This window comes from Protomyctophum bolini (genome assembly GCF_963924005.1).
Source record: "Protomyctophum bolini genome assembly, chromosome: 8".
In the NCBI taxonomy this organism is placed as follows: Eukaryota; Metazoa; Chordata; class Actinopteri; order Myctophiformes; family Myctophidae; genus Protomyctophum; species Protomyctophum bolini.
In genome coordinates, this window is record NC_137869.1 from 21,581,562 (window position 1) to 21,605,227 (window position 23,666).

At 44.3% G+C, this 23,666-nt stretch overlaps 1 protein-coding gene and 1 long non-coding RNA gene across 3 annotated transcripts in view; one reads left to right on the forward strand and one right to left on the reverse strand.

The window, feature by feature from the left end:
* atf6 (activating transcription factor 6) overlaps nt 1-23,666 on the forward strand; it is a 49,036-nt gene that overhangs the window by 8,131 nt on the left and 17,239 nt on the right. The window contains exons 4-13 of one of the 2 annotated variants that reach the window (XM_080769381.1): nt 28-125; nt 1,099-1,222; nt 1,710-1,913; nt 4,514-4,689; nt 16,230-16,415; nt 17,510-17,601; nt 18,791-18,919; nt 22,089-22,187; nt 22,467-22,575; nt 23,525-23,595. In XM_080769381.1, the coding sequence (XP_080625507.1) occupies nt 28-125; nt 1,099-1,222; nt 1,710-1,913; nt 4,514-4,689; nt 16,230-16,415; nt 17,510-17,601; nt 18,791-18,919; nt 22,089-22,187; nt 22,467-22,575; nt 23,525-23,595 (1,288 nt within the window). The remainder of the gene's footprint in view (nt 1-27; nt 126-1,098; nt 1,223-1,709; nt 1,914-4,513; nt 4,690-16,229; nt 16,416-17,509; nt 17,602-18,790; nt 18,920-22,088; nt 22,188-22,466; nt 22,576-23,524; nt 23,596-23,666) is intronic. The other variant, XM_080769382.1, reaches the window with a different exon arrangement.
* On the reverse strand, nt 4,590-23,547 carry LOC308319351. Its single transcript, XR_013964460.1, has 3 exons — nt 23,437-23,547; nt 13,313-13,352; nt 4,590-4,722 (listed from the first exon to the last, which is right to left on the reverse strand). It is a non-coding gene; the product is annotated as an uncharacterized lncRNA (long non-coding RNA).

Below are 23,666 nucleotides of genomic sequence, written 5' to 3' on the forward strand. Positions count from 1 at the left end.
TCTGTACCACTGTCCTTGTGCGTCCAGATGGCGAGGTGAGCGTGGACTCTCTTTCACCTGCCCACACTCTGAGCTCTGTCCCTTCTCCTGCCTCTGTGGAAGCCTTGTCCCCATACTCCTTATCAGTAAGTCTGCCCCTGCTCGCCGTCTGCACTGTGTCTGTGTTTAACATGCTCATTCTCCATGCAAATATGTCATTGGAGAGAGTCTGCATTTGTTTTTTGATGAGAGCATTTACGTTGTTGCCTATCTTGGCACAGTGTGAAAACGGGATTTGTCACAGATGGTGCTCAAAACATTGATATCGCTTTCGCTGGCAGATGCTGCTCTTTTTCTTTTGGACACAGACCACAGTCCCACACACATGCACGCTCCCACGTGTACACACACACACACACACAACACATACACCAGAGACGCTTCATTAATGACTGCCTTAAACACCTTGTCAAACTAATTATTCACTGTCTGCCTGATATATGCCACGCCCCCTCATTTAAAAAAAGGTGCTGACAACTTTGGACACATTTGCATAATTATGTAGGCAGATGTTTTCACAGCACGTCAAAACAAGGGCAAAGTTTATATCCTCCTCTCGACCCCTGATGTCTGTCCGCTGACTGAATCCAAGGACATTTTCTTGTACTGCCAGTATCTTATTGCCAAGGACATTTGTATTTTAACATATTAATGGTATTATTGTCCTTGGTGTGCACTGCAAATACACCTTAATGTAACGCAAATGTGGATCTTCAGCTGTTTATTTCGATGGGACAAGCATATTCATGAACATTACAACCAAATGTAACATACTGTAAAATACACCGGAATTAGAAAGATGCTAAATTTCATCCGTAGTCCCCACACAAAACATAGAAACAGAACAGACAGGCAGTTCCGGTACATTACGAGACAAAGCATAAAAACATACAGTGTACAAGAAACAAAGTACAAGGTATAAATCCCTGTTACTTAAAAACTCACTGTAGGCCTAGACTGTTGGACCAGCCTCATTCTGGTTTATTACTACTCTGTAGTGTCCTTGATGGTGCTGTAAAACATAATGTCCTAAGCTCGCTCTGTCTTTCTCTGCTCCAGGATGAGGCCCTGTCTCCACAGTCCCAGCCCTCTCCTGTCTCTGTGTGCTCGGAGTCCAGTGGATACTCTGAGCCCCCTACACCAGCCAAGAGATCCCCGAAAAGAGCCAGCCTGACTGCACGGGGTGAGACAACCTCCGTCTGTTGACAGGGCTCATTTAGTCTGTCCAGTGTCCACATGATTTGTCTTCTTTGTAAAATGCAGAGTTTTTGTCTTATGTAGTCATTTAAAGTACATGTAGTTACCAACTGGTAGGATGTCGAAGGACCATGTATGTAATAAATGTAGCGAAGTGAGCTGTAATTGAGCTGTGGTCTTTTGAGGGGACATACATATACTGTACACATACATGAAGATTAATCCTATTCTAGACGGAGGCAAGCTAAATGGGATTTACTGTTAAATCAAAATATCTGTCTATTTAGTATTTACAATCCATTTCATGAGTTGTAGTGGCAAGTTTGACTTTGCATTGATTAATATAACTGTAAAAAGGACATTTCTCCAACAGCAACAACCAAAACAACATTGTCCGCCTTTCACATATGAGCCAAACTGCCCTTTATTTACCATAAACGCTGTTCTTCCTCCCTTCCTGTCTCTCCTCCCAGCCAAACCGGCTCAGACAGTCAAGAGGCTCATCCAGCTCAGTACCAAGGTGTCCATCCAGCCCAGGCCACTGATCACAGCGCTCCCCCTGGCTCACGCCACGCCCCCCCTGCAGACTAAGACCATCATCCTCCAGCCTCTCCATGCCACCATTCTGCCTGTGATGAAGGCAGCTCCAATCAGCATCCAGCCAGCGCCCCCTCCAGGTGACCGTCCACACTGCGCCCCCGTTGCACTTGTTTGCATCACACCATACTCATTATTTGCATCTACTGTAGGCTAGCCTGAGGTGAGGTGAGCCATACAGTCGGCGGCATGTGTTGCACTGTGTTACATTTTTGATTCTTACTGTAGATTAGGGCATTTAGAATAGGGCTGCAACTACCAATAATTTTCACAACTGTTATTTTATACTTAAGCTAAAACTGTGAAGTAAATAAAATAAAAAAAATACGTTTCTCCCGAAATAGGGATTGATTGTTGATTGTTTATTCTATGAAATTACAGATTATTATTTTTTATAATCGATTAGTTTGATTAACTGTCGTGCCCCTAATTTAGAGAGTTGATCCCCTAATTTAGAGAGCTGATCCCTATCATAGTCCTGAGATCCCTGAATTTCTTTCAGTTTTTTCTGTTGCAACTTGTCCAGAAGATGGCGCTGTATCCCTATGTTCATTGTTCCCCAGCCTGTTTTGGCCTGGTTATGGAGTTGCTGACTTGTCAAAATTCAAACCCACATATGTAATCACTTGCTTTACTTTGAAGATGGTTGCTAGCTACAGTAGCACACAGTCGTTCTACATTACAATCCCACTCTAAATTAACAATGTATTCATATTTAATTAATGTAGGCCTATAAGCCCTTAAAAAAAAAGTTAAAAAAAAATAAATATATATATATATATATATATATATATATATATATATATATATATATATATATATATATATATTAACATTACAGTATTGTGTGTGTGTGTGTGTGTGTGTGTGTGTGTGTAGGTGAAGGTGAAGGAACCTGCAAAGCAAAATGTCAATCCAAACAACACTTTCCTTAATATACATGTACTTAATATAATTAAGTAATATATGTACTTTTGTGTGTGTGCACACGCTCTCAAAGATTTTGTTTTTTTGTTTAAGAACCTGACTTCATTCAAGTTAATTATCGGATAGCACTACACAAAACATAACTTGATAATGTAGTAAAATTTTAAATATTCCTTTATGTGAGGATTATGACAGTCAACAGGAATTCATTGGAGGCTTGGGAAAGTGTTTGTGCTGTTTGGAAATGTATTGGTGCTTTATGATGTGAGGCTGGGCTCCATGATTTATAGCCGCCAATACAGAATGTGTTTATAGGCCAGGTATGTTCACTTTCCACATGCCTCGTATGTGAACATACCTGACCAATGAACACATTCTGATATGATGGATTTAAAGTAACCATGGAGCTTTGCATATCGGGCGCAGCGCTACATTTCGAAACGGCAAACTTACCCAATATAGGCTCCAAATTCGTGTGAACTGTCTTCTACATTCATTCTCCTCCTCTGTCAGCTTGGAAAAAGACCGAAGCCTTAGCACGACTTACTTTCATTAGCACTGTTGGCTACGATTTCCACTGACAACAAGTCGTTTAGAATGAGATTGAGACACTGCAGGACTGGCTGAGAAATGTCCCCTGGCTCAGACTGTTGTACTGTGGCTCTCTGGGTAGGGATAAGCACTGACCGCTACTGTAAACCGTGAACAGGTCATCTATAAACAGGAGACTATTGTTTGTTGTCGTGGTTTTTTTTTTGTTTTGTTTCAGACCACAAGCCTGTGTAAATGTGGGCAGACGGGCATCTTTATTTATTTGTGCCCACTCATAAAAAGTTAAACACACACGCACGCGTTCCCACACGTAGGCACAAGAAGGCCAAGTTCAGATACATACCAGACATTGTTTGTTTAAACCTACTTTGAGCAATAGATGGGTGGGATTTACTCCATCAGGACCAGTTAGTTAAGGGTAAGATATGGTGTCAGCCATGGGAACGCAACCTTCATGAACTGTCACATTCATATTGCTGTCAATGTGTGGAAAACACACCCAGTCGATAAAACTTAGATGTTATATAAAAACTAATCAAAAATGTTAACTAAAGCAATATTTACCATACATAATCTCCCAAACCCATAACCTTCCTACATGCATACAGACGGCCAGATGCATGTACATGTAAAAAAAAGTCACACCCTCATATTTGAACGCTGTTAGGAATGTAGTGTGTTTAGACCTTGGGTCATGGACAATAAACATCGTTTCCACCTGAACTTCAGTTTGCACACGGCATGTCTTGTTAAAGTCCAGAGGTTAATGCGGGTCACTGGGGAATGAGGGAAGGTTGTTGCATCTGCACATGGAGGTTGTTCGGATGAGCCAGACTGATATGACTGCCAGCTGCAACGGGTTAGCGAGGGCTGAGTTTCTTGTCGTTCATGGTTTGTCCAGACAAATGTGGTGAACATGAACTCAAGACGGACAAACACACACACACACACACACACACACACACACACACACACACACACACACACTGTACAATACACACATACTATACACATACTATACACACACGCACACACAACAATTAAGACATGCATACAAACACACACAGAGACAAAAAAATAAACTATAACAGGAACAAAGACGTGCACAACCACAGCCAAAGCTTGTCATATAGTAAAAGTATAGTTACAGTGTGACTGTCTCCTGTAATTTAAGAGTGTGTGTGTGTTGTGTGTTTTTCAGGACGTCCCATGGTGCTGCCACAGCCAGGCCAGGTGCTACAGATCCAGACACCACAGACGGTCGGGGGCCATGTGGTCACCATGCCAACGCTGAGCCAGGACATGGCCGTGACGGGCACTGTCGCCGCTCCGCAGATGGTCTCCGTCACACTTCGAGCCCCCTCCTCGGACGATGACGTAAGTCCTGACCACAGTGTTCTCATTTGTCCACTGAAAAAAAAAAAGAATCTACGCTCAGTTTGCAAACACGGTGGTTTTGTGCTCTGTGTATGTGCGACTGTGCGTGTGAAATAAGGGGCACGGTTGCACATAGACGTCGGGGCCAAGGTCACATAATAATTGTTAACAGCTATTCCCGTCCCTCAGGAACTGTTGTGAGGATTCGGTTGAATTCTTTCTGCGTCAAATAGATGAAGCCGCCCACGCAGCCGACTACATGAGGCGTCGGCAAGGGTTGGCCATGATCCCATCAAATAAATTCAGTTTCTCAGTTTCAATAGTCGCATACCTTTTCCATGTGGGAAATGGCGCCGCCATCAAGCCCCTTCTCCTACTCTACTGTACTGCATCGCCTCATTTCTTCTTCTTCTCATTGGTCCCCTGACCTCATCTGTGAGGTCCGTCTGCATCTGAGAATACTTGGGACCACCACTGATGTGGAATCAGGTTTTAATAGTGTCTCCTCCACTTCTAATAGTCATTAAAGAATTTCCCCTCCTTATTATGGTATATTGTGTCAAATGAAGGAAGATATAAAATGTTATGTATTTTTTGAGGCAAGGCGTGGGAAACCTTTTAGTGCACTTATATCTACTTACCGTAATTGTTTTCCAAGGCTGGTGAGCTCTACCATCGCCAGACAGTAAAAACCACCACATTTGTCTTATTATAAGCTGGTAATTTGAATAATGCAAACATATCAATCAATACAAATAAAACCTAACCTAAATTAATTGTTTTCATATGAATGATAAATTCAGGGAAAAAGTGTTTTGCATACAATAATGCAGGCTGATGATTCAGCACTTGATCCACTTTCATATGGTCGAGATTTCAGTTCTGACTTCACTGTGTGCTGGAAAAGTCCTGACAAATGATTTGTGGTTTGTCAGAAAGTGTCTATCCTGCTCCACAGTTGTTGCTGATGAGACATAAACTTTCCATTTGGCATGGTGATGTGTCTCTTCCCATTCTGCAGGGACATTGTAATTCTTTAGTGTCTTCCTCAGCTCATTCTGAATACTGTTGTCTTGCCTGATCTTGTGCGCTGTGGTTGAAAAGTAGTGCAGTACACTAGTTCTAAATAGACCGCCATAGCTGAGTGGGTGGAGACAGAAGGTCCCCGCTTCGCGTTCCGGGCCTCTGGCCCAAGAGACTGCCTGGCTGGGAGACAGAAGGTCCCCGCTTCGCGTTCCGGGCCTCTGGCCCAAGAGACTGCCTGGCTGGGAGACAGAATGTCCCCTGAGTGGGTGGAGAGAGAGACTGCCTGGCTGGGAGACAGAAGGTCCCCTGAGTGGGTGGAGAGAGACTGCCTGGCTGGGAGACAGAAGGTCCCCTGAGTGGGTGGAGAGACACTGCCTGGCTGGGAGACAGAAGGTCCCCGCTTCGCGTTCCGGGCCTCTAGCCCAAGAGACTGCCTGGCTTGGAGAAAGAAGCTCCCCTGAGTTGGTGGAGGAGAGACTGCCTGGCTGGGAGACAGAAGGTCCCCTGAGTGGGTGGAGAGAGAGACTGCCTGGCTGGGAGACAGAAGGTCCACGCTTCGCGTTCCGGGCCTCCCGCCCAAGTCCACGTGTCCCTAAGCAAGACACGTGACCCCTAACTGCTTCCCCCATAGCGCCCACTTATCCTGATACCTATGATCGGTTAAAGGCAGATACCACATTTCACTGTATGCAAATATGCAGTGACAAATACCGCAAAAGAGTACGGACCAAATGATTAGATTATTATTAGATGACATGCATATCTATACGCTCAAACCAGTTACAGTAGCTTGAATGTAACTGGACGGTGGATGATATGACTGGATGTTTGGGTTTTCAAATCCCTCCCACCCTACAGTATATATCACCAAACCATGCACAGTTGTGGATGGAAATCACACCGCTATGGCAACCAGGCGAACTGCGTGTATTTATTTCACTAAGTTGATGTAAAGTGAAAGTGACAGCAAAAGCGAGCAGAATGTCTCCAAGGAAAGTCGAGGTGGAAGATTACTTTCCTCCACCTTCACCTATAATAAAATCAAATAAAACTCAATACGGAGGAGCTTAGACAACCAACTAGCCAATGGGACCTGGATAATCATATATCATCGTATAACACTAGCCAAATACCCTTTCAAGAGGAGCTTAGAATGCTGAACTTGTACTAAAAATGCAATTATTCGTCAAGAATTGACTATATCGTGGCTGTGGAATCAATGTGTAACACTACAGGTTGGCATAGGAAAACAAAAACATACAAATTAGGTAGGCTTTAATTGGCTTGCCATTGCCCAAAGTCGTCATCTGAAAGTTTGTGTTGGTATTGCAATTTTGAGAAAAATACATCTGCCTCTTACCTCAAAATGATCGCGTAAGAAACTCTTTCTCTATCTCTCTCTCTCTCACCCGGGTCACCCCCGCCCTTCCTCAATCTCTGCACCAGCCCCACTGTGTTGCTTCCTGTTCTCTTCCTGGGTGTTTGGGTGGGAGTTTGTCAGACTACTGTATGGTAGATATAGGTGTTTGGGTGGGAGTTTGTCAGACTACTGTATGGTAGATATAGGTGTTTGGGTGGGAGTTTGTCAGACTACTGTATGGTAGATATAGGTGTTTGGGTGGGAGTTTGTCAGACTACTGTATGGTAGATATAGGTGTTTGGGTGGGAGTTTGTCAGACTACTGTATGGTAGATATAGGTGTTTGGGTGGGAGTTTGTCAGACTACTGTATGGTAGATATAGGTGTTTGGGTGGGAGTTTGTCAGACTACTGTATGGTAGATATAGGTGTTTGGGTGGGAGTTTGTCAGACTACTGTATGGTAGATATAGGTTTGGGCGGGATGTTGTCAGACTACTGTATGGTAGATATAGGTGTTTGGGTGGGAGGTTGTCAGACTACTCTATGGTAGATATAGGGCTCTTCTAAGGTTGTGTACATTCAGTTGCAGCATAAATAGAACCGTGGCTTGAGCACTTGTCATACAGTACAAAGCCTATTCATAATGATAAAGTCATGCTTTCAAGAGGTGGTCTGATGGGTGTGCGTGCGTGTGTGACTGTGTGCGTGCTTTAGAGAGAGAGAGATAGTGAGTGCATGAACTTACAGTATGAATGTGTGCAGACAGGCGTGCAAGTGTGAACTTGCATTACTCGTTAACTATAATTTTGTAGTTGGCTAGTTGCTATGGCTAGTTGCTATGGTCACTCGTATACTGTTGGTAACAGTATACTCTCATCTTGCCCTATTTTTAGCTTGTTGGATTTCAAAAGCTATTAACTTTGATATTCCAGGATAAAATACTGTAACATAAAACAGCAGGGCAAAAAACAGGCACGTCTGTCATCACTATTATTGTTATTGTACTTGATGTGTCTTTTTTCCAGAGGAGTTATACAACTACAGGACATGCATGTCTCTCAGTCACACACACTTGGACCATTAACTCAACCCCCTAGCAAGACCAAACATGGTAAATATAGCCGACAGTTAGGACTCCGAAATATAACAGATTTATGATGATATAAGTGGTCATCACAGTAGGCCATGAATTTCCATGATTCTTCCATTGGGATCGTTGCTTTTTAAAGCCAGAACATTCGCAGATACAACAGTCATTATTGGCCTCAGCTTTATTTGTGCCGATGGGAGTTTTACTGGAAGGGCCCATGTCTTACGTAAGGATAAATCGTGTTTTGACCTTGTCTTAGAAGGAATCGGACATTGTGATATAACAAAGGGCGGTTTCCTTCTGCCTTTGACGGCGTCTGAAAGGGTGATGTCAGGACAGCTGTGGTGGAAAGATGCAAGCACACACCATGTGGCACGCACTACATGGCGCGCACACACACACACACACACACACACACACACACACACACACACACACACACACACACTCTTTAGTTTTTTTGTGAAAAACAAACCAGAGCAGGTTTACACACTTTCAAACGACCAGCATGTAATTACAATGAGAGTAACAAATCATTGATACAAATATTCCACCTATCAACCTGATATCCTCTAATTTAAATTAACTTGGTTTAATTACTGTAGTTATGTGTTGTAAAAGCTCCGTAAATGAATACGTTTTCAGATCACAGACGGAAGGGGCAGTAAAATTAACAAACAATCAAGCAATCTTATAAAAATAGTAAAATACAATAGCTCAAGTCAAGTCGCGGTGCAAAATTGCGTTTAAATAAAAAAAAAGTCTTAAATGGTATTGTGGCAAAAAGAACACCTGTGGCACACTCCTGTTGGAGTCTTCAGGATATTCACGAGTATCCCGACAATCTTGAGTATGATTTATCATGATAAAAAGATCATATCCTCCCATCCATACAATCAATTAATGTGCGGTGTCCCTTCTTCACACACTCATCACTAGTCCTGGGTCTGGATGATGACAGTGCAGCATGGTCACACACAGACCACACGGCTTTCAGGGGATCCTGTAAGGTACTACTTAACTATAGCGCGGACTGCCAATGAGACTTAAACCAGGCGTAAGCAAAACACAAACTCAATTACAGCGCGCCTTGTTTATACTACAAGCCTGCGGTTTCTCAATAAAAGTCTCCCTCAAACCTTTTGTTCGTGTATTCAGGGTGGGAGCGTCAACTGTGTTCCATTAAAAGGCCCAGAGCTCGGCTCAAACAATGGCCTTAAAAAAATGTTATTCCCTCTCGGCGTCTCCTGATTAGACGTAAGGCAAGGAGAGGCCTCTGCTCTCTAACCTTTAACTATCAGTCTTTGTATCTCAGTGGAATTCTCTGCAGAGCCAGAAAGTCACTGAGCACTGCTGCCCTGACTAACGGCAACCTCAGCTCTTCTCACAGGCGGTTTGTCTGCAGCACAAACCATCCCTTGTGGCTTTTCCTTCATTCTGACCTCTTGGTGTGACAAATGCGCCCTCATTCAGTCTCTCTTCTCCATTTGTCTTCCTCTCTTGTTTCGTGTGAGCGCCACTTCCTTGTTAATGGCGTGTTATTCTTCGTATTCTGCACATTTTCATTGTGGTGCTACTAAAGTCCCCGTTGGTGGAATTTATTATGTTAATTGCTTCTGATGTGAGACAATGACAAAATATCGCTAAGCTCAGAAAACCTGCAAATTTCAGCTACTACAGTGTTATACATAAATTGCGTTCTCTCTGGACAAGAGCATCCTAAGTTGCAACCGTGAATGTGAACATCCTACGATACCAGTTGACTTATGCATGTTGACTACCATGTTTCCATGAGTCATTTTTCATTAACCACTTGACCTGAGTTGCCTCTGTACTTGGACCGCTTTTTCCCTCTATACCAAATGTCTTAGTCGACAACAGCCGTCCGACGAGGCTATTTTGGGTTTATGTTCCCCCCAGAATATGGATGCTGGGATTGAAGTGGTTCTCTCCATCAGCAACATTTCATAAGTGGCGTTCATTGTCTCTATGAACATTGGCCTTTGACTGTGAAAACACTCAGCCGCTAAAACTGTCTGAGAGGAACTCATCCTAATTATCATCACGGGCATTAATGGAGTCTGGAGAGACGTTCGCTGTGCCAGACCTCAAGAGTGTTGGAGAGGCATTCCAAGCCCCAGAGTCCAAGACAAACAAGCCTCTCAGCCCATTTGTGAAGCCGGACGAGTCAATAAAGTTTACAATAAGCAATTAAAGAGGAGGGGTCAGACACGTTGATCTGTGAGGAAAAAAAAGCTAAATTATACAAGGCCCTTTGGAGTCGAAAACCCGGTGAATAAAACATTTGCCAAGTTCTCAGGATAGACTTGTAGACAGAAGTTCAAAAAGGGCAAAACATGAAAATAATGTAAATCCGGCATAGTATTTGAACTGGACTTCGTGAATGGAATTTTTCCACAGATCTCGTTGCACTTTAAACAAGAAAGAAGGAATAATCGGTATCTGAAGAAGGTACAGTTAAGGAATAATGGTTATCTGAAGTAGGTACAGTTTGAAGGGTTGCCATATCAGCTCTGCAGCACCAGTTCAGTGTGATGGTTTATTGTTCTGTAACGTAACTCGGCTGCAGCCTTGGGCCACTGCAAAACACTTGAGCCATAGTGTGTGTGTGTGTGTGTGTGTGTGTGTGTGTGTGTGTGTGTGTGTCTGCTGCTATTTGGACCAACTGCAGCTGTGCTCATTTTATAAGCTCATTGTGGTTTGGATACAGCACAGTGGTTGGTAAATGATGGCAGGCTTTAACCAGGTGCATTGTGTGTGCGGTTGCCGGTGTGTATCCTGGCCTATAGTTATATAGTTGCTGTCGGGCAGAAACCTTGTATCTCCGTATTTCAACTTTTTGTTTTCTCATATCTATGCTCTACTTTATCATACAAGAGTGTCATGATAAGTAGCTAAAATACCACAAATACAAGCTCACAACGTGTCACGAATCTGCGACACGAGCTTGTAGATCTGCTATTTTCACAATTTTCTGTTGTAGGCATGTTTTTAAAAAAGTTTTGTCGAAACGTTGGTAAAATAAAAAGTTTTTTGGCATCGGGACTACGAGGTTGTGCGACCTCTCCTTTCCTTAATTTTTTTTTATAAACAAGGAATGGTTTTGGATATACAAGGTTTCCACCTGACAGCAAGTTTATTCTCTGTAAGCCTGGGTGTGAAATGGCTACTAATGATTACATATATGGGACAGGTGTTGTGCAGGGCAGGGGCTTTGTGACAGCTGTAAACGGCCATCAGGGATTGTGTCACTGCGATGTAATGGGCTCCTATGCACTCAGGGATTGTAGTTTAGGCATATACAGTATGTATTTCTGCTGTGTAAATCAGTTCAGCCTGGCAGTGCTGCAGGTCCCACCGCGTGGGGGGAGACACTAGTGGAGCGTGACGAAAGTCAGTCCAGAGAGATGGAACTGATGGAAAAATGCAATAATCAAAGCTCCATTCTATTATGTATTTATTTATTTTAATTGGACCTCTTCAGAGAAACTATTTCTCTATTGTTGGTCTGTTTCTGATACTTTTGTTTGTTGTAATTATAATTCGCTGCATTGTTCGGGTTACTGGAACTGACTTTTGGTACAGCATGATTGCCTGGAATAGTTCTGCAATGTGGATTGCCAATTAGCCACTTAGTAGGTTCACACCAAATAACAGATGATGGATACAAAACTGGACAGACAACACATATTATCGTAGATAAAGACAGAAAATGGTGCAACATGTGCACAGGTACTTTAACAGCCATCAGGAACATATATAATTCATATGTATGGTGTACTGTTAGTGTCAGGGATTGTTTCTCAGTGGAAGAACTCGGCTGAGGTCATATAGCATCTGATGGAGGCATGCTTTTTTTTCGATCCATCTCTTCAAAGCATACCTCATGTCACGTTCGTGAATAACAATTCAAAATGCATTGCCTGAGTCAATTTGACCAAATGTTCGTCTTTCTTTGCCTTGTTGTCAACTCTTTAAAAATATCTCCCATATTACCTGTGGAACACACGTGCCACTGTTAGCAGGGTTAACATCCTCTTGTAAACTCAAGAAAAGTTTTCCTCTTGTGAAGTTAAGACCTTGTGAAGTTAAGACCGCCCCGTTTGAACGAACTGATGGGTCATCATGCACTTCCTCCTGAATTAACCTTTTGACCTTTTTCAGTGGAATGTGCAGGCCTGAACAGCAGGGCAGCGACCAGGTGTCCAACGATGCCTTGGCTGTTACGGTTGTGGGGAGTCAGGAGACCCACATGATGGGCTGGTTTTCATTCTAGTCACCTAATCGGAGCGATTTCAAACCTGTGGGCCACGAGGATATTGCAAGTAGGCCCCCAAATAATTTGCAAAACAGTTTTCATTCACACTTAAAGTATACCACGTTAGTTCCATTGATCCAAGGCGGATCACAATAGATTGATTGATCATCAAAATAAACATGCTATGAAAATGCACTTGGCCAACCCACTTAACACGACAGCTGTGATAAGTGGGTAGGCTGTGAATGCTGTCAAGATTTTCAAGTGATGACTGATCACAGGAAGGTTGGGAACCACTGACCTAGGACGCCCACCAGATGATCGCAAATGATCTTTCTCAGCGCAACACCCTGCTACACATTTGTATACTTAATGGGGCATTCCACTCATTTTCAACATTTTACCATGTCATTAATATACCTTAGAGCTGAAAAAAATCATTAACATGGTGAATCACATCTTGATGACATCAAAAAAAGAAGACGGTTCTGAATATTTTTCTCTCGTTTGATATAAAAAAGAAGAACATTCTGAATATTTTTCTCTCGTTTGATATCAATGAAAATGCGCTAGGACTGTAGGACGTGTGTACACGTCCTAGCAACCCGTCGGTTGGATTAGTTCTGATGTTCCCACACGTCGTACGGTCTAAATAGATTCACTGCGCCCTCTGCCCAAGCTCGGATTTTCCTAGGGTTTCTTATTTTGCCTCATTTAAAATAAATGGTTGAATGCCTTTAATTGAGATAGAGGTGCCATTCTTCCATCTTTGCTCCCTTCCCCACATACGTCTCTTCAGCCTCAGCACCGCAGTGGTGTGAAGTCCCTCCCTTTCTCCCTTATTCCTCCATGGTAACGGCTTACTCACGATGTTCCCAGGCTCCGGGCTGGTGGCACAGCTCCCAGTTCTAAGCCAGGAGACAGAGGGAGAGAGAGAGAGAGGTTTCTCAGGAGACAGGAACACAAATACAAGGATCCAAATAACTTAATCACCAGCAGGGTTATTAGGACCGTGGACTTACTGGTGGGGAGAGGGTGTTTGTGTTTGAGGAAGGCTAGTTGAAGCGTGTATAGCTGGGACAATGGAGGTGCTTGGGCTCCTCACAGTCAGCGGGTCATGTTCAGTTGCCTCCGCTGCTCATGTTAAGGTTTATGCATGTTGGTCGGGTCAGGTTGGGTGAACAGAACTGGTTTCTGTCTCACTGAGGATGTTTTTGTACAGTGGCTTGTGTACCACTGCTGTAGGTAGTGGTGTTGTTTGTTAGGTGCCCCTTGCAAAAATTCTGGACGCTAATGGTTGTAGGTAAATCTTCCATAAACAAAATCCAGTGATTCCAAATGTGAAAATTATGCAAAATGCCATGTTTATTTCCAGACCCTGTCAATCTTTGACTTCAGTCGTGTGTGTGTGTGTGTGTGTGTGTGTGTGTGTGTGTGTGTGTGTGTGTGTGTGTGTGTGTGTGTGTGTGTGTGTGTGTGTGTGTGTGTGTGTGTGTGTGTGTGTGTGTGTGTGTGTGTGTGTGTGTGTGTGTGTGTGTGTGTGTGTGTGTGTGTGTGTGTGTGTGTGTGTGTGTGTGTGTGTGTGTGTGTGTGTGTGACCTCATCCCTCATTGCATGACAGTCTGTAAACAGTCACTCCATCACGTCTACACAGGAGTGTGGCGTCCCCTCTCTCATAACCCCTGTTCTGCCTCGGTGAGTGTGACCTCCTGATCCCTCTAGAGAGGATGTAGGCATAAATATTTCCCGCAGAAGTTTTATCGTGTAGTCGTCAGGGCCTGGGGGTGTTCCTTCAGTCTTCAGTGCAAAAAAGCTAGGGGTAATGCAATATGGATATTTCAAGGCCCATACCGATACCAATGTTTTGTTGAACAGTAAAGCCAACAGGCCAGTATCAACTGATTCTCTCTCTCTCTCTCACTCACTCACATTTCCGCTATCCATAATTAATGCAACGGACTCTGTACCCTAAAAGTAACCCCTTAGCCGTACCGTGGTATGAAATGCCAATATCGTCCCGATATTATATCGGCCAATCTGATATATCTGATACGACCTCTTGTTAAAACCTGTGTCACGTTGCAGAGGAATCGTTTATTCTGTGACACATCTCTTGCACATGCCTTCTTCCCAGAGTGCTCGTGTACAAAGAGCCTGGCTTTTATGTAGCTCCCACCAAACTAACCCCCCTCATGCTTTTTACCATCACCCCTCCCTCACCCCAGTACTCCTGGGTTTCTCACAGGCTTAATTTTAAGGAGCCGCATTCCTTAGTGTGGTTGTGTGTGTGTGTGTGTGTGTGTGTGGGGCAGAGAATAGTGCAAGAGAGAATTTGGAATAACAGAGCACATTATGATTGTTTTGGCATTAAGCAGCCATTTTTCTTTGCTCTGCTTTGTTTACCAAATGGACCCTTGGTTCTATTAGTCCTCAAGGATCGCTGGGAGTCCCCAGACCCCATGTTGAGACGCATTGCTGTACTGTATGTGACGTGTCTGTCTGTACTGTACACTTGTGTGCGTGAGACGATCCCCCCTCCCTTTGTGTGCTGTCAGCGGCGCTGGCAGCTGCTGTTGGTGATCTGGCAGAAAAAGATGGATCATACTAATGAAAGGCCCCCTTTTTCATCCAAGGAGCCCTTGAGAATATAGACAAACATGAGGTCACACCATGAGACGTGTCTGTGATCCGCTGCCCAACAGGTGTCTTGGACAGACATGTATAACGTTACAGAGTATTCCACTATCAACAGCGTGTTTCCCCCTTCCATCGCTCTGTTTGGATTGGTGAAGAGCGCTGTTATCAAGATGTGATGGGTAGTGTGGCGTTCATCTGAAAATACACAAAGTGGGAAAATGAATTGCGACCGTAAACCTGCATTTCAGGGGTATGGACCTGCAGCCTCGTAACACGCTCCATATATGGCCATCTCTTTATAGGCTGTGGCTCAATCGGTAGAGCAGGTCGTCCAATGATCCCTGGGTCGGCGGTTCGAATCCCGGCTCCCCCTGTCCACATGTCGACGTGTCCTTGGGCAAGACACTGAACCCTACATTGCCTCCAATGAGTAGGTCGGTGTGAGCTTGCCACCATTGATGTGTGAAAGTGGGTAGTGAGGACGCTGACGTTGACTGTTCGCCGCTTCACCTCCCTATGAACAAATTAATGAATGAAGGGGCACTTTAAAAGCACTATAAAATGCAATTCATCATCTCCATATATTAGATCACGACACTGACCTCATAAACCCTCGATAGCCATACATGGAGAAGACTGGATCATCACCTACAGTAGATCTGCATAATGGAGCCGGCCAGCAACTCTACACCTGGCCTCACGGACACCATGTTGATCTGACCTCATCATAGAACTCTATATATGGAGCTGACACGTTCTGACATTCCATATGTTGATCCTCCCTCTTAGAACGTAAATATCTCGGAATCACTTTTTAGACCAAAATGCAAGCTGCGTCTGATGTATCCAAACGATAGTATTTCGCTTACCAAAAGTAAATTTTGGGTGGATTAAATGACAATCACAGGACATGTGAAATAGCAGACTTTACTTCCTGACTCAGAGGTTTCCGGACAACACAGTGAATTCACAGTGAATTATGGCAACGAGAGCCCAACCACCAGATAGCGCCATGGCACTGGGTACCTACCTGGGCCCTAACTGGGCTGGCCGAGGCCCTGCCTGGCCCGAAAACGCCAAAAAAATAAAAATAAAGCCTGTCTTACGAATGTTTTGTTTTATAATTTTCCTTTGTCCCTTCCGTCCAGTCAAAGGTCTCCCAGAGGCAGCAGCGGATGATCAAGAACCGTGAGTCGGCGTCCCAGTCTCGGAAGAAGAAGAAGGAGTACCTGCTGACGCTGGAGGTCCGCCTGAAGATGGCGCTGAACGAGAATGAGCTGCTCAAGAGCGAGAACGGCTGCCTCAAGAAACAGCTGGAAGGAATACTGGCTGAGGTGGGAGATGGTGTACTCACACATTTATTAGCCTGGGCACCATTTCATTTCGGTATATGATCCGGGCTGGAGCCGGATGATATGCTTACGTCATGTTGTAGGCAATGGTTTGCCTACAACAAACAGGAAGCTGTTTGTTGCTTCCTGTTTGAATAAAAGCAATAAAAGCTCTCGTAAGCGAGAGCTTTTATTGAGAGGGAAAAGGAAGTTGTCGCCGCCTGTTCATCCTGTCTGGCGACTACAAAACAATACTACAACATGACGTAACCACATCATCCGGCCCCAGCCAGGATCATACGGACTTTTGAAACAGAGACCAGGCTTTCCTCCGAGGCGTTGGAAAGCCTGGTGAGGTGAGCTTACACATTTATGCATATACAATGCACGCATGTACGCACGCACACAATTATTATGTTGTTTTTTTATTTTGGGAAAGTTTTATGAAGCCTATAGAGGTAAACATTTATTCATATGTCCCAGTTATCAATGGCAAAAAACACAATTTCATAGTTAATCACAATTATTTGTATGACAATTGAATGAATTGTCAACCAGCTCAGTGGCTTTGTGGACCGTCCACCCTGGGACTGGGCGGTCGGGGGTTCGATCTCTGACCGGGTCATACCAAAGACTGGGATCCAGTGCCTCCCTGCTTGGCACTCAGCATTAAGGGTTGGATTGGGGGTAAGTCCCTGCGACATACTAGTCATGTCCAGGGGGCTGCCTCACACTACAGAAATAGGAGATAGGCTCCTTGCCCTATGGGCTTCATGGCTCGGCAAGGGTACTGGTTTGTGCCACTGCCTTGCATGTGAATTGGTGAATGTAATGCACATTTTAAAGCACTTAAAGGCACTATATAAATGCACCATTAACCTTTTTCGTCTGAAAAGGCTGTAAAATCACAGTACAAAATAACCCAAACAATGTAAAACAGTTATCACCTTTTGTCTTTTCACTGAATTCCCTGACCAGGGAAAGAGCAAGGCCTGACAAAAACATTGTCATGGCAGTACCACAGTATGAGACACAGGAGTAGGATTGTTTTTGTTTGAGTTTTGAAGATAATGTGATGTGCTTTCCTCTCTCTACAGAACACAGTTCTTCAGACCATCAGTCCCAAAAGGAAAGCTGTCTGTCTCATGGCGGTTTTGGTCTTTGTTGTGCTCAATGTAGGACCAACAAGGTGGGTGTGTGTGCGTGCATGCATGCAAGTGTGTGAATATACTCTGCACTGGGAATGTGATGTTTCAGTTCCAAAGATGTGAGATTTACTAACTAGACTAGAGTATAATGTACAGAATTAGTAGCATGGGATTTGAGGTTGCATCGGACTACACAGTAAATTCCTTGGCGTTTTTTTGTTTTTTTTTATATTTTTTTTATCCCACGATTTTGTAACCCATTTTTCACCCCTGTGTCAATGGCGTTTAATTTAACTAATTTAAGCATACAAATGGACCAGTAAGAGTAAAAGATATGTGGGTCTACTTTGACATTACAATGGACCATCCACACCAAGCACCATAACTATACATGGCAGCAGTGAAAGTATCCAGGCGAAGGCAAGGGGAAACTTAAGTAACGCAGAATAATAATAAAGGTAATGCAAAAGTAATTGCAGTCGGCTACAAAACATTCTGATCATGTTAATATCTTAATCGTGTGTGTGTGTGTGTGTGTGTGTGTGTGTGTGTGTGAGTGCGTGTGCACACATGTCACTGGCGTTCACCATCAGAATTTGCTCTATGCTGGCATAATGGGCCAGATCCCTTTGAAAATGAAATGAACATGCCACCCTGTACAGTGATACTGTTGAAAGTGAGTGCTGTTGTGCGCACGTGTATCTGTGCCCGCGTGTGCTTTGGGTTATTCAGTCAAGACCACTTCCAAGCCATCAGATTCTGCTGATGGCTTGAAGACTAAAAGCCTCCTGTGCACAGGATGTGGGGCCGCGTGGAATTTGGCATTCGTTTCAGTCCATTACAGTGTTGTTCTTTTCAATTATGTTCCTCCACACCGAGGCCCCTCGGTCCGTCCGAGGCCCCCATTTCTCTCTTTGATCTCTTCTGATCCTTCCTGATATCATTTCTCCCTCTTTCTGTATCCCATATTGCCCCCTGTCTCCCATAATGCCCCCTGTCTCCAACCTGTCCATTTCTCTGTCTCCCATATTGCCCCCTGTCTCCAACCTGTCCATTTCTCTGTCTCCCATATTGCCCCCTGTCTCCCATAATGCCCCCTGTCTCCAACCTGTCCATTTCTCTGTCTCCCATATTGCCCCCTGTCTCCAACCTGTCCATTTCTCTGTCTCCCATATTGCCCCCTGTCTCCCATATTGCCCCCTGTCTCCAACCTGTCCATTTCTCCCCCAGACTGTTACAGGGTGGCCCCGGCTCCCATCTCCAGACGGACCCCTTGCAGCACAGTGGCAGGCACCTGCTGGGCTTCTCCGAGGAGGCCACGGTGGGCCCCGAGCAGCTCGCCAGCGGCCCCGCCAACAGGTAATGAGCTCAGCCGCCAACACCCTTCCCCCTGACACCGTACTGTATTTACATACCGTGTCGGCATTCGGACCAGGACGCACCTGTGCACGGGGCCAGGTTTGATGCCGGACAGCTCATTACCGCCACGCGTAAACAACGTGCCAGACGATGACTGACCCCTGCACCCCACGCCCACTCCCCCTAGCTCTCTGAGTTTATGAAACGGAGGAGGGGTACGACGAGGGTCTGGCCTCGCTTGACATAAAGCCATACATTAACGGGCACAGTTTATTGTTCTAAAGACTTACACACAAAACAAATAAAGATTCTAGGATTTTCTTGGAAATGTGACACCAGTCCACAGACATAATTTGTAAATTGCTTGAATAACATTCTTGTCTGGTACATTACCTGTACTGCTCCCCCACCCACCCCCTGCCAGTGTTGTTTTGAACAGCGTGTAGAGCAGGGGTATTCAATTAGATTAGGCCGGGGGCCACAACTGTAGAATGATTGTGTGTGGGGGGCCGCACAGTGTGCGCGCGAAGCGCGGAAATTTGTGGGTTCTCAAAATGCTTTTTGTGCTCAAACACGAAGATTTATGTATATTTCCGCACAGTAATGAGCAGGGTAATATGTCTATACAGGTATATGCCACCTTAGAATAGATGTAGGCCTAGACCTATTTGACAGTACATAAACAGCATTGCTTTGACATTAACGACCATCAGCTGGACGGACACACACACACACACACACACACACACACACACACACACACACACACACACACACACACACACAACATTACATAGAGCAGTGATTCCAAAGTGGGGTTTGGGGTCCGGGGACCCCCAGGGTCCTTGAGGCAGTTCCAGGGGGTCCCCAGGGAAATGGTTTGGAATCAAATGGACCCTTATGGGTCTGTAACTCTGAGAGTGTACAAATGGAACCAAATGGACCCTAACAGGGTTTATTATTGTGAGAATGATGGCTTCCATTTTCGTAACTTTTCAGGACTAGAAAGCCTGCAGTTTCTATTAGCTTGGATTCTCCATTGATGTCACTGTTGGGTGGGTTTCTGAACTGCCCACAGCCCTCCTATGTGACACAGACCGAGTATCATGATTATTAGTGAGGACCTATTATATGAAGATTAAAAAAAAAAAAAAAAAATGATTTTTTTTTTTTTTTTTTTTTTTTTTCAAAATTCTTCCAGGGGCCACAAGGAGGCGCTCCGCGGGCCACATGTGGCCCGCGGGCCGCCAATTGAATATCCCTGGTGTAGAGCGTGGCCAACCTGTGTTGTGTCACATGTAGGCATGGGGTGGGTCATGCTTTTTAATGCAAGCCATTCATCTCTTGTATCTGGTTTCCCAGCACCATTTACCCCCAACGCTTACAGGAAGGAACACATTAGCCGCTACACAGGGGGTGACAGGGCCGAGCACAGTGGAGGGCATGGTGCGAGAGGGTGGGGGTGGATAAAATGAATCGATTTAATCAATTATGAAAATTAGGAATGTAAGAAATGTTTCCATTTAACTTTTTTTTTTAATGCCAAAAATAGATCCTCAAGCTGTTGTGAGCTTGTTGATCAACTATTTTCATGTAACACTGTTGAATGACAAAATATAAAGTAGGGCTTATGTTGATTAGATGATTAGATTTGTTTGCGTTGATTCGTCAATATATAAACAAAAACATGGTTCTCAATTATCCGATTAATCGAAAATGTAACCGACAGAACACTCGTTAATAAGAACATAATTGATAGTTGCAGCCCTAGTGAAGAGTATAGGGCTGGGGTGGGGCATGCAACCCGACATTGGTGTGTGTGTGTGTGTGTGTGTGTGTGTGTGTGTGTGTGTGTGTGTGTGTGTGTGTGTGTGTGTGTGTGTGTGTGTGTGTGTGTGTGTGTGTGTGTGTGTGTGTGTGTGTGTGTGTGTGTGTGTGTGTGTGTGTGTGTGTGTGTGTGTGTGTGTGTGTGTGTGTGTGTGTGTGTGTGTGTGTGTGTGTGTGTGTGTGTGTGTGTGTGTGTGTGTGTGTGTGTGTGTGTGTGTGTGTGTGTGTGTGTGTGTGTGTGTGTGTGTGTGTGTGTGTGTGTGTGTCAAGCTCAACACGCACCCATGACAAAGAGTTACGACATAGCCTTCGTGTTCTGCCATGTTCTGTCTCGCGGAACCGTTTCTAGGCCATTTAGAAACTGGATCGTGAGGCACAGTCCCAGCTAGCCCTCCCCCCCCCCCCCCCCCGGGGGGAGGAATTAAACCTGCCGCAGCCATCTTGATCCAGAGGCCCTCGCAGGTGAACACCGACCTGTAGACAGTTTACATCATCACCTTGCCCAGATTAATATTTCGCTCTGAGATTTTACTGTATGTAATCTAAGATGCAGCCAATTAGACGTGAGGAGTAGTGTACTGCTAATCCCTAATGTTTGGACTGGAGGCCCGCTGTGATAACAGCCAAGGTTCTCTGTGAACCACTCCTTTCATCTGCTTTCATCCCTAATCTCATGCAATGTGCCTACAGCCGCGGTTTCTTTCTTTCATGTTTGCGATCTTTGTGTCACCCCTTGTGACACGCCTCATTTTTGACTCACTGTAATCTATAACTTTTCGTGTGTGAATAAAACGTTATATTTAGCAATCTGTATGGTACAATAATACAATATAAGTAACTAATACAACTGCGGTTTTTGGAGGTGGTGTTGTGGTCCCTATTGAATAAGATAATTTGGCCCTGTGAATGTGATCACGTAGGACCACAAGTTGACGAGAGGTTTTGCATAAAGCTCAAAGCCTAATATCTCCCTCCATCCAAACATGCCTTCTGCCTTAGCTCAGTGGACAGAAATGGACTCTTAGCTATGCATGGGGGCTCTGTACGTGGCAAGTTAAAAAAAACCAATTCCGTTAAAATAGCCTCCACGTTTGGACACCACGTTTGTTGTGTTTTGGGGTTGTCTAGGCTCCTTTTACCCTTTTATGTCACCATGGATGTTTCTACTCATAAATTGTTTTAAAAACATAGTCTCACTGTGTGGAAACGTTTTCTGATTAACAGACCGTCATTTTAGAATTAGATTCTGGCATGGTGTCGGAATTTCCCAACATCTGTAACGGCCTCATCATAAATCTATCTTCTCTGTCATATGTTCTCCTTCTCTCCGTTTCTGGGTTAGTAGTTCAGAAGATAAGGCCCTGATGCTGGTGAAGGATCCTGTCTTCCTGAGACCACCTCCACCCTGCCTGCCACCCATAAACAGGACCAAGTGCAACGAGTCAGTGCTCCATCTGTGTTCTTCTACCTTCACTTTACTTATAGCCATTATTTGTTGTCACAGTACATTTACAGCTTCCAAAACCTTATTTTGTTTTGTATAGTATATTTTTAGAGCAGTTTATTTTACAATATGTAAATAATATATACCATAAGTCATAAGATGTGTTCTATATCTTTTAGGATATGCAGAAATGTTAATTTATTTAATATGGAACAATTTGAATAAAAAACAACGTGTGTGCATTCATTCACACCTGAGATCAACTGTGATTGGCAGGTTGGCCCATGAACTGAGAGGCTGGGTCCACAGACACGAGGTGGAGCAGACCAAGTCCAGACGCATGAACAACAACCAGCACAAAGCCACCAGCACCATCCTGGTGACGGTGAGTCACCACACATTTAGAACCACTTGAATCCCAGCATGCATATACTGGGGGGGGCATAAGCCAAAAATACCTGTGATGTCATTTAAAAAAAATGTCTATGGGATTTAGAATGGGGCAAAAAAGTGGAAGGCACTCAGTGCCTTGCTGCTCTTTATTTCCCATTCCACTTTTTGTGTTTGTGTTTTCTGTTTAATCTGTCCCAATGGGTCCAGTCACACATGTCTGCTCAGTGGCTTGGTTAGTGAATGGGGTGATTGGTCATTCATGTTTTTGCAAAGGAAAAAACATAGCAACTTTTCAGCTGCATTATTTCCCGCCTCTAATGACCTGCCTTCTATCATGCTTGCACGCTCGCGCACACACACACAAGCACACACACACACACACACACACACACACACACACACACACACACACACACTCAAGCACATGCATACTTTTACACTATTTTGAGTATCTATTTTTTAAACTAGTCCTGGCATCCTAAGGCGTACCTAAACATATCACCACTGTTTAGTTACATTTCGACTAATTTGAATGAATGATTTTCTCCTCAACTAAGCTTGTTAAGTGTTAGCCGTTTCTGGACAAGCATTGACAGTTTGCTATTTCCCCAAGCACCCCCCCCCCCCCGCCTTAATGAGGGCAATCCATCCTGCTGAACCCAGGAGAGCCCTCGCTGCAGCCCCTCTCAGAAAAGCTCTGACGAACAACACACTAGATCCAGTTTGTCAGAGGAGAGGTTGCGTTGGGGAGTAGTGTTATGAGGAGATTAGTCATGCTTTGTTAGTAAAGTCTCATCAAGGGGTTTGGATGACAAGCTGTAGTATATTGAATAAACACAGGCACATATATTACCTTTTTTATCCTCTCCGTCCATCTCTCACTGTCTCTTCCTCTGTGTCTCTGTTTGTGTCCGTCTATCCATGCCACCCTGTCCCAATAGGAGACAACCGACGAGGAGGCTGATATCGCCCGGATAGTGACTGTCCAGTACACTGAACCCACTGAAGAAAAGTGAGTCAAGTGTTTTATATAATATTTGTTATCATGCACTTTATATTGGGGTGTGATTTTGTTTTATTAGC